The 11,452-nt window shown below is 47.6% G+C and overlaps 1 protein-coding gene across 1 annotated transcript; it reads left to right on the top strand.

Annotated features, from left to right (window-relative positions):
* The first annotated feature begins 214 nt into the window (after positions 1-214).
* LOC124507198 (protein FAM24A-like) lies at positions 215-8,615 on the top strand. The gene is made up of 4 exons (XM_047073560.1): positions 215-475; positions 6,423-6,457; positions 7,183-7,303; positions 8,286-8,615. The coding sequence occupies exons 1-4, from the start codon at positions 447-449 to the stop codon at positions 8,431-8,433; spliced, it is 333 nt and encodes a 110-aa protein (XP_046929516.1). The 5' UTR covers positions 215-446; the 3' UTR covers positions 8,434-8,615.
* The last annotated feature ends 2,837 nt before the right edge of the window (positions 8,616-11,452 follow it).

Consider the following 11,452-nt stretch of genomic DNA (forward strand, 5'->3'; position numbering starts at 1 on the left):
AGTTACAACTAGAACACCAAGTATGTCTTATAAAATGATTCCAATAATACAATATTCATGATTATGGTACTAGAAGTAATTTAGAAGAGCTGTAATTCCTGATTTTCCATTTCTCAGTTTTTCCATGTTAATGAAGGCCTAAGCTACACTATATATATATATATATATATATATATTAGATATTCACAGATACTGATTTTCTTATATTTATAAATTGCTGTACATGAGTATGTTTTTCTGTAATAATTGTTTTATTGTTATTTCCTAAGAAAATACTGCCAGAATTTGCTCAACAGAAGCAGGAGACCATACATAGTATTTACAAAGTCTCTGTGAAGTCTTTTTCTCCTTGTAACTTTTCTCCACCTGTAAAAGCCAAATGTGCAAAGTCAGAACGAGCAAACGCACCTTCACAGGCCTGCTGCGGTTTAAAGTAGCTGCAGGGGATGTGTGGTGATCAAGAAATTAAATCAAGGTGAGGGTTATGTCTTTTCATTTGCACATTTTTACCACTTGGAGTGTTTTTCTATCTCCCTCCTCCCCATGGGGGTGCGTTGAGGTCTCCATCCCATATCACTGGATTGTCAGTCTTTTCGGTGCAGGGCTGCGGCCCTGTCACTCATCTTCAGGTGTGGCCGCAGAGTCAAGTGTTTGAGGCTCCTCCTCACTTGGCCCCAGCCTAGCTTTCCAGCCTCATCAGCCACCTCCGCCTGACCTACTGTTCCCCACTGTCCTTCCCTCGCGTGGCTCCTCAGACTGTTGGTGCCAGCAGACGGGAGCCCTCCTCCCCTGCTTCCCACCTCTCCCTACCCTACACTGTGGTTCACAGCTCAGCTCGGATGCAGCCTTCGTGAAGACACCCTCGGTCCCTCCCCTCCCCTCCCCAGTAAGTAAGCAAGCAGCCGGACAGGTGAAACGCAGACAGCCAACACCGAAGGCTCCTTCTAGGGGGGTGTAAAATGGTGTAGGCCGGCTGAAGCCTAGGATGCAGGTCAGGTAGTGGCTAGAGGTAAGGCCCGAAAAGGTGGCCCGGGTCTGGCTTCGGAGAGCCTTGACTGCTCCACTCTGGAGATCCGCCCACACCAAGGATTCAGCAGTTTAAGAGGAGGGTGGCATCCTCAACTCTGGGCCTCGGAAAGCAAACCAGAGTGGAGCTTTGCTCCTGAACCCACTTGCAGAGTTTCTTGGCATTCTGCTTTGGGTTGCAGTGGAATCTGGGTGCTGTGAATGCAGAACCACGTAACTTCTGACTGCCTAAGAAATTAGGTCCGTATTTCTCATCATTTGCTCTCCAGTCTTCGTCAGAATCGCTTGGGGAAGCTGTCAAACTTGAAGTTTCTCCAGTCCCGACGCAGATCTTATGAATGAGACCGGAGGGAGAAGCAGACATTTCAGGGACTGAAATGGCATTGCAGGGAGGAGTAGGCATTTCAAAGGATCTCAGGGTTATTATGAAACAGGCTGAACCTGGAGAGTCTGCTTCGGTCTGTCACACAATACACCTCAACACGTAGCCGTCCAATCAGCCCCGTCCATCTGCCTCGCGTGGGAGCTGGTTAGAAAGGCAAAGTCATGGGCTCCATGCCAGAACCAGTGAATCAGAATCTGTGGTGGGGCCCAGGAATTAGATTTCACAAGCTCTCCGGGTGATTTTTATGCACACGAGTCAGAGAACCCCTGCTTTAATGAATGGCTGTCTCTGAAGAAACAGACTCACGATTTCAAACACCCAGGGCAGGTGTCTGTGTTAGCCTTGTGTATCTAGGAGATGCTCCTGAAAGTTTATGTTTAAATGAGAACCAGGGGTTCCAGAAGAGAAGGAGGGCAAGATTCAGGCAACTTTGACTTCTTGAGAGTCAGAATTTCTGAACCATGAAATGACTCAAATGGAGCGTAGTTATTTTTCCTGCAGACTTTCCCTAGCAGAGACCTGTTGGTAGAGTTTCCGTCAAAAATGTTAATGTTTTCACTTTCACACTTTCCATGGGGATGAAAACTGTGAAGAGAGTACACGTGTAGCTGGAGATGAGCCACCAGCAGAGGGACCGACTGCTTACGTTATTGCAATTTACAATGCGTGATGTGTCTGTTTACGTTGAAACGTCTCAAAGACTAGCAGCTGCCGCCACCGCCACCATTGTCAAACCACACAGCGCCCACTGTCTTGAAATGGGTCCAGGGAGCTGAATGGCTTTGCCAACAATTTTGACAAGTCATGGGAGGAAGGTGGGCCTGGAATCCACCTCTCCTGTTCCCCAGGCCTGTGTGGATTTTGGGGTGGGATCTTCCTACTTCGAGTTGATTCCCTTTGACATTTGAAATCCAAGGCTGTGAAAAGGAACAGCTCTTCTTTAATGGCCACCTCTGTCAAGGTAAAGCAAACGTAGCATCTTTTACATGGTTTTCTACCATTTTGACAGTGTTTCTCCAAATGCCCTTGGAAGACATATTTTCAAGATGGCTTAGAGGAAAATACACCAGGGTGAGCAGATCTGAAGTCTCCTTCCACCTTAGTCCCTCACCTGCTGTGTAACATTGGATGAGTGATTCTGCCGTTTTCTTGACCTGTTTTCTCTTCCGTAAAAGGGGAGATCTCACAGCCTCCTTCATGCTATGGGATAAGGTTTATAATATTCTGAACATGACGCCCCTGGTATATAGAAGATGTTATATGGCAAATGTTAAATTCTTCTTTCCCCTTCTCTACCGTGTTCTCTTTTTGTCTTCTTAAACAGTAAGAATGACACGTGTGTGTGTGTGTGTGTTAATGTTTATTTATTTTGAGAGAGACAGAGTGCAAGCAGGGGAGGGGCACAGAGAGAGGGAGACACAGAATCTGAAGCAGGTGCCAGGCTCCGAGCTGTCAGCACAGAGCCCAGCGCGGGGCTCAAACCCATGAACTGTGAGATCTTGACCTAAGCCAAAGTTGGACGCTTAACCTACTGAGCCATCCAGGTGCCCCGACACACATGGTTCTTAATATCATTACTATTCGGGCAATTTTGAAGTCCCTCTTCTATATCATGTCTTAAGTGCAGAAGGGAAGTCACAATCATGTTGAGCAGTGGTTCTCAAGTCTAGTTCAGCTAACCACAGCATCAAGCATTACCTTGGAACTTACTAAAATGCAGATTCTTGGACCCCACTTCATACTGAATCAGAAACTCTGAGGGTGGGGCTACCCATTGCATTTCCTGAAGCCCTCCAGCTGGCGTGGAAGCCCACTCATTTTGAGAACCATTGGTCTATGTCTAAAAGCACAGGCTCTGTAGCCAGCTTACATGGGTTCTTTCCTAAAACCCCGACACACTGCAAAAATGTTCTGTAACTAGCAAAAGAAAAAGTCTAGGCTTTTCACTAGGGCTTTAAACCCCCACCAAATTGTATCCTTGGCTAATCTTTCTGACTGGTCTCCTCCTGCCACTCCCCTGCACGCATCCCACTCTACCCCAACAGCCTTTGTCTTGTTCCTTGAGCACACCAAACCCATTACAGTCTCAGGAGTCTGTCCTCAGTATTTTCTTTGCCTGGAATGCACTTCCTCAGCTTGCCCTCTCCCTTTTTCCAGGCCTCTCCTGAAATATCGCCTCCTCAGAAAGGCCTTTCTTGATGATCCTCCCTAAATTACTCCTCTCCATCCCCATCACTTGCTCAGTGATTTTCACTTTATTTTTCTCTTAAGCATTCTTTAAGGGGTAGATCTGTTTGGAACAAATTCTTTTTCTTCATCTGAGAACATCTCTCCTACCCCCTGTCCATTCCTTAAGGGTAGTTTTGCTGGGTATAGAATTTGAAGTTCTCATTCAGTGCTTGAGAAATGTCATGTGCTACATCTGTCTGGCTTCTGAGGTTACAGATGAGAAGTCCATCGTTTGAATTGGTGTGTTCCCCTGTAGGCAGTGTGTTGTTTGTCTCTCGCTGCTTTCAAGTTTGTTTCTCTGTCTTTAGTTTTTGTAAGTTTAATTCCAATGTGTCTTGCCATGGATTTTCTTGACTTTATCCTGTTTGGACTTTTCTCAGCTTCTTGAATCTGTGTCTTTTGCCAGATTTGACAAGTGTTTAGCTATTATTTCTTCGGAAACCCAGCCCCATCCTTTCTCCTCTCCTTCTGAGACCCTGATGACATAAATTTTGGATCTTTTGTCATGGCCCCACAGGTCCCTGAGGTTTTGTCACATTTTTGTTCAGACCGGGTACATTTCTTGCTGTGTCCTAAGTTCACTGATTTGGTCCTGGCATCTCCATCTGCTAGTGAGTTGATCCAGTGAGGCTTTTTGCTTTTTTTTTTTTTTTAATTTCTGTTAATGTACATTTCAGTTCTGTAATTTCCACCTAGTTCTTTTGTTATAACTTCCATTTCTTTGCTGAGATTTCTATATTTTGATTGTTTCAAGAAGATTTGTTACTGATTGTTGAAGCTTTTTTATGATGTCTGCTTTAAATCCTTTTTGGATAACTCCAACATGTGATTCATCTTGCTGATAGCATCAGTTTACGGTCCTCTCTCATTCAGGTGTTACTTCTCTGTTTCTTGGTCCTACAGGTGATTTTCCATTGATCCTGGCTGTTTCGGCTAAGTACTACTTAGATCTTTAATTTTATCAGGCAGTCACCCTGCTTAGATTTAGCATGCAGGTCCTGGTCTACTTTTGTGGGGCGACGTTCCAATGACAATTTAATGTCCAGAGGCTTTGCAGTGCTGTTTTGATCTGTTCAGTTTCTGTAGTGTCACTGGGGCCCCCAGGTCCCTGACAGTGCTGCCAGAAGGGGCAGAAGACTCCCCAGGCTGGCGCCATCTGGTAGATCTAAGTGGGAGAAGGGAATCTGGCCCACAGGGACAAAGATGCTTCTTATGGTGGATCCCCTTTGGGCTGTCAACTGGCCATCCCAGTGTCCCCCCAGAAGAGTGGAGTCTTGGGACCAGTGAGGAAGCAGGTCACTTCCCCTGACCTTTTACTGTCAGTTGGGGCTGCCACACCACACACCTTACCACTGTGGCGGCGCTAGCTTGAGGATGTTCGCTTGTCTTGCATTAAATCCCACAGCAGCACACCCACTGGCGCCACCTTCTGTCGCCAGATTCAGAGTTGGAAGACACCGGCCTGGATCACCTGTTTCTGTTCCGCTGTTGTGTTGCTCTTCCAGGCCCGGGGTCCCTACCCCGTTGGCCTTCTTCTTTCCAACTTGCAGAGTTCTTCTTTGACTCTTGGTTTTTTTCCAGGGGTTACAGTTATACTTCAGATGGAGAGGCAGGGAGAAACAAGTCCAAGCCGTCTCGTCTGCACCCAGAGTCTCCTCTTAATGTTACTAGATTGGCTGGCTGTGGGCCTCTGTCATACACAGCTGACTAAAACAGGTGTCCTATTCAACTTTTCATTTTTGTGACCCTTGTATCTCACCAATCAAGTGTGAACATCTTCCAATGTCAATGAGCATATACTTGAATCCTAGTAAATGGCATTATGTTATTTCATCGTGTAGCTATAGCATAAAGTCAACCAGTCTTCTATAACTGAACTTTGAAGTGTAAAAAGATTTGTAGCCTCCCCATATCTTTTTTAAAAAATGTTTGTTTAGGGGCGCCTGGGTGGCGCAGTCGGTTAAGCGTCCGACTTCAGCCAGGTCACGATCTCGCGGTCCGTGAGTTCGAGCCCCGCGTCGGGCTCTGTGCTGACTGCTCAGAGCCTGGAGCCTGTTTCCGATTCTGTGTCTCCCTCTCTCTCTGCCCCTCCCCCGTTCATGCTCTGTCTCTCTCTGTCCCAAAAATAAATAAACGTTGAAAAAAAAATTAAAAAAAAAATGTTTGTTTATTTTGAGAGAGATTGTGTGTGCATGCACTTGTGTGCGAGCAGGGGAGGGGCAGAAAGAGGGGGAGAGAGAGAATGCTAAGCAGGCTCCACACTGTCAGCACAGAGCCTGACTCGGGACTCAATCCCATGAACCGGGAGATCATGACCTGAGCCAAGATCAAGAGTCAGACATCTAACCGACTGAACCACCCAGGTGCCCCAAGCCTCCCTGTATTTCTATCTTTTTATTTTTTTTTTTAATTGAAATCTTAAACCTGCTTTTGAGGAGCAGTCAAATCCCGAAAATCAGTGTGAGGGAAGTAAGACCTGAAAAGGGAAAGACTTAGAATTAAATGGCTCAAAATGGTGTTTCTATTTCCTGGGTGCTAACACGTACCCACACATGGAACAGAATTCAGAACTCCGTGAAGAGCTGGTATCCCGAGAGTCGATGTCACATGCCTGTGGCATAGGACATGGGGCTGGACGGTGGCTGCGCTTCTAAAGTGGGTTCTTCAACCTTGGATCTTAATTCCTCCTAGCAAGGATGATTCGATCCTTCTTTCTCAAATTACAGGTTTCATAAAATACCGTCTTCCCTAAATTAAAATTTTTTTTTTTTTTTTTTACTAGTTGGCCTTCATCCAGATCTGGACAGGTTAATTGTCGTAAGTATGCTCAGCACTTAAAATTATTTAGGCTTCTTTCTTGCCTCCCTGTTCCCCAATTTCAGAGTGTTAAGCAACTTGCTGATTGATCCCTGACACCTCTCCCTGGCAGTATTTAGCAGAAAAAATGGCCAAAGGGCCTGTGGTGTCCTCAAGAGACAGAAGGAGGGACAAGGGCTCCTAGAATCTCCTTAAACCGTAAGATGACCGTCGGAGTGGGAGAATTAAGACCTTTTCCTCCTTAAAACATATTATTTACAGTGTGGGTTTGCGTATTCTCAGCATTGCACAGCATGATATTTGGGGAAGAAAGAAAACAGACATCTCCCTAGTCATTCTCAGAAATGGCAAGTTTTAAACTTGATGAACAGCACGGGGTCACTCCTGACTCTATCAGGGAATATAGTTCACGAGACCCAGGTGTTTGGGAGTAAAACTACCTGCTCAAGAGAGGGCCTGTGAAAGGGAGAAATTCTTCCCATTTTCTCTCCCGATTCCCTTCTCTCTGGACTTTGCATTTCAGTTGCGTTTCATCCACAAATAAACCCTTTCCCCTCTCGGTCAGCCTGTGCTCTTAGGCCTCCCCGGGAAGATTCCTGCATGTTTTACACATGTAAGGCTTTGTGGTTTGGGGCTCATGATTCCCCCACCGAAGGAAGTGTGTGCTAGGTGGGTGTGTGGGGAGGGAAGCCACATTCACTGCTCACCCGCACTTCTCTGCCCAGGTGTGTGTGAGATGCTTGACCTCAAGATTATCATCGCCCTTGGTGGCGGCTTACTGATTGTCACATTTGTGCTGATGGCTGTTGTCATCTGTCTTTACTACAAAGTAGCCAACGCATTGAAGTGAGTGATGTGGGTAAGAGTGAAAAATACCCCCTCAAATAGATACCTGGGGCTCTCTGCTTGAGCAAGGTCATTCCTTGCCCTTGGCCCCACCCTGGGTGAGGCCAGGAAGGGCAAGTGGGTTGGAAAAGGCAAAGGCAGGTGAGTGTGGAACCTTGGTTTTTTTCCCCTTCTGGCTTAGGGCTGTGAGCTCATAAGTAGAATGTTCTCGGCTGGGTGGCTGGGTGCTGCTTTGCTTCACCTACCCTCTCAGTGTGACCCTCAGCCAGTTTATTCAGCACGTTGGCCGGGCCCTCCCTCTGTCCCAGACACTGCAGACTGTGGGGGAGGCTCTGACAAGTCTGGGTCTTAGACTCACTCAGAGGATAGGCTGAACCTCTCACAGTGTTCTCTCACTCTCTTACCTGCGTTGGGGGAGCTCTCACTGTGTTGTCTCATTCGCTGTGCTTGGCCTAGGGGACAAGGAGGTGGGCCTGTGGGATTGTGGGGGAGCTGAGCTGTATGAAGATTCTGGGGCACACCCACACAACGGAGTGTAGATCAGACTAAAGATAACTAACTTTGGGAGAGAGGAATCTTCCAATGGGGGAGAGATGGGTCCTCAGAAGCAGTGCTGTTCCCATCCTAGGGAAGTTAAGCCTGTGAGCTAGAAGCTAAATTCCAGAACCTGGGGGGTAGCCCTCTGCGGCACCTTCCCGATCACGCTCTGCACTTGATGGGCCTGCAGCGGTCCGCTGGGTGACCCACGCTTGTAGTTCACTCTCCCTTATTTGCTGCAACCTGATTTTACATTTCTAGCAATCCTAGGAGAGGAGGGGGTTAGACAGGAACTTGGGACAGGGCCAGAGAACTCGAGTTTGGGGCTGGTGGCATGCATTTGATTGGCTCCAGCCCTAAACTTCCCAGGTACCCCTGACAATTGTGACAAATGGATGGAGAAGAAAAATTCTAATCTCATGCTCTGTGTATGTCTTTTCTTAAGATGTTCAAAGGCATATTTGGCGCTGACCATCAATAATAATGAGGCCACAGTCACGATGACCACAGACTCCACCAATGGGTCCTATCCCAGCATCCGGTGTTGTGAAGAATGTAACTTGAATGCCAACTCGAACCCCCTGCCACCGTGATTCTGTGACGTAACCAAAAGACCTGGACTTGGCACAAAAGTCTTCACTCGCGGTATTTCTTTCTTGGTAGAATTCATTATTCAAGTCAGGGTCAAATCATGTTTGCATCATGTTAGGTACCACATATTTATGTACTTTTGAATAAACACGCAAGAGAAAAATAATCCTCTCTGCCTCTGGCATTTTTGTTGTTGGTCATGTACTTAAATTACTTAAATTTGTGTAGTAGTCACTTGGGGACTTGGGGCAAGTAAACTTGTAATATTCTATTGCAGTATAAGAAGGAGAGTTAAGAGTAATAGAGAAAAGGGCATGTTGCCAGTTGAACAAGAAGGGATGTTGTGCCAGATGCTTGGGGTGGAAAAATAAAAGCATCTGGAAACTAGGTTTAGACTAAGCTTCCCAGCACCCTAGGCTCAAAGGGAAACACGGCATCTCTGAATGAGAGAAACTTTTTCCTGGTGCTTAATTCTGCTTGGATCGTATTACACGGAGCCCTCTCCTTGAGACTCTGAAAAAAATGGACATCCTCCTTTGGGTTTAACCAAGCCTCAGAACCAGTTTTCAAACCCTGGCAGGTGCGAACATCCGAGGGCACGCAGTCAGTCCAGACGCTGATTTCTTCCAGACCCCTGGGCACTATGTCGGCTCCGAGGACGTAGGGTTTCTGCAGGGCGATTCTCTCCCACAGGCGACAGCAGACGCTTCTCATGGAGGGTACCAGGGCCACAGCAAGGTCCTCGGCAATGCAGGACCCTGAAGGTAAAGATGGGTGAGACGCCTGGGGGCAGAGCAGGAGCCACGGATGAGGCACAGGGATAGAACCTGGGCCAAGGCAGGCTCACAGGCTTACTCCCGGTAGTCTGGGCTCCAGGCCGCTTTCTGCCACCAGAGCTGCAACCTTGCAGGCATCAGGGGTTAGTCACAGGATGGCAAAAGAAGTGATGTGGGTGAAAGTCCTTGTGGGTATGACTTACAAAGAATTTGCTACAGAGAAAACAAGCCCCTGTAGCCTGCACAAAAGTTCAACTCGCTAATTCTGAACCCAAGCCGCTCCCCGTTCCTCTGTTACATCTCCAAACTTCATCACTGCCAACACTCCCAGGTATCATTAAACGTGGATTGCCGGGAAGGTACTTTTAGGACATAAAATGCAAAACAAAAAAAACCAGCCTCCCCCTAAACTGCCTGCAGCTGAATTTCTTTGCAGGCTTTCCGGCACAGAGCCAGAGCATTCTAGCTCACAGAATCAGAGGGACCGGAATGGGAAACGAGAACCTTTCTGAGGGCTCACAGAGGTTAGGTGGTGGAGACAACTGGACTTGGGTCTGGGTGAAGGTGAGCGAGGTCACAGAGCCAGGCCCTGGGTTCTGATCTGCCCTGACTTGCAGTGGAGAACGGAAGTCACTTCTACTCCCTGAGTGTAGTTTCCGCTTCAGTTACAAAGCGGTTTGAGCCACTATCTCCACTGGAACTCAGAAAGATACTTCCAAACACACCGATGGTAGTGAGGTCAGTACCTGAATGTGGGTGATTGAAAGAGCCATGTTAAAATATTCTTTGTTTTTGAGACAGCACAAGCAGGGAGGGACAGAGAGAGAGGGAGACACAGAATCCAAAGCAGGCTCCAGGCTCCGAGCTGTCAGCACACAGCCCGACGCGGGGCTCGAACCCACAAACTGCAAGATCATGACCTGAGCCGAAGTCCGTCGCCTGACCAACTGAGCCACCCAGGTACCCCAAAGTATTCTTAATAGATCGAAAGAATTTAACACAGGGTTTGTTCTTGTGTCTTGAGTTTACTGCTGTGTTTGAATTCAGAGGTTTGGGCGAGCGAAGCTATGACCAGATTGACGAAATTCATCTAGGGCTCATTGTCCATGACACCTAATAGATTCCAGCCTTTCTGTTAGGCACTTATTCCGGACATAAGACACAGTTCCCGCTCTCGGGTGCTCAGAAACACCTCTGAAAAGAGAAAGCCCACAGAGCACCACACCCTCCAGGATTTATCAAATAGAGCAATCAAGTCACGTTGGGCATTGTGGGGCCCAGGACATGAGGCGGTCAGTTCCAAAGGAAGTAGGCCCGCGGCCTGGCTCCTTCCCAGGGACAGCGCTCATGCAGGCCACATCTGCGGCTTCCGTGGTGCATTTTCTCCGCCGCGCTGAAGCAGCTGGCTTCACGGGCTGGTGGAGTGGCCTTTTGAAGTCTCAATTACAGCACCAGGCAGGTGGCCGTACCTTGCAGGTCTGGGGCAAGGTTCTCCAGAAGGCTGTGGATGCTCTGAATCTGGGCATCCAGTCTGTGGTACTATTTCTCGTAGAGTCAGGATTCCCAGTTCAGGAATCAAGGGCCGGAAATGGGAGTAGCGCCACTCACCATTCCCTCTAGCGCTGTTAGTTACCCCTAGCAAAATAAATTTTGTCTCCTGCTCCCACAACTTTTTTGCTCTGCTGGCCTAACCAGAAGCCTTAGCTCCAAGGAAGGAGCGCTTCTACTGGGACACATGACAGTGATTCCCCTGACCTGGAACTCAGGACTGCCACCACGGGCTCCTCGTGTCTTGGAGTCAACAGGCCAAGAAGGGAGTCAACGGGGGGCTGGCTGGGGTGACTGATCCAGACTTCCAAGGAGAAACCAGACTCCACAGTGGAGGTGAGGACTATGTGTGAAAAGAGGGAGATCCTTCAGGGCCCCTCTTCATAATACGAGGCTCCGTGATTAAGGCCGATGGCAAACTACAACAACCCAATCCAGCCAGGATGACTCATGGCCTAGATCCTTCGGGAATGAAAGTTTGTGGCATTCTGCGGGGTAAAGAATGACAACCAGCTGAGGTTCTTGATGAAAGCAGAGGGAATACAGAACGAGCAGTTGTAACTAACTACCTGCTACTACCGTGGGACCAATTATAGAAACAAGGACTGTAATTATGATTATTTCCTCCTTACCTGTTATGAATACACTGGTGTATATTCACATACACTTATGGACGTATGTATACATATACATAATA

This window comes from Lynx rufus, unplaced genomic scaffold (genome assembly GCF_022079265.1).
Source record: "Lynx rufus isolate CCGP_SWC_20201006 ecotype Redwood Valley unplaced genomic scaffold, mLynRuf1.p SCAF_11, whole genome shotgun sequence".
In the NCBI taxonomy this organism is placed as follows: Eukaryota; Metazoa; Chordata; class Mammalia; order Carnivora; family Felidae; genus Lynx; species Lynx rufus.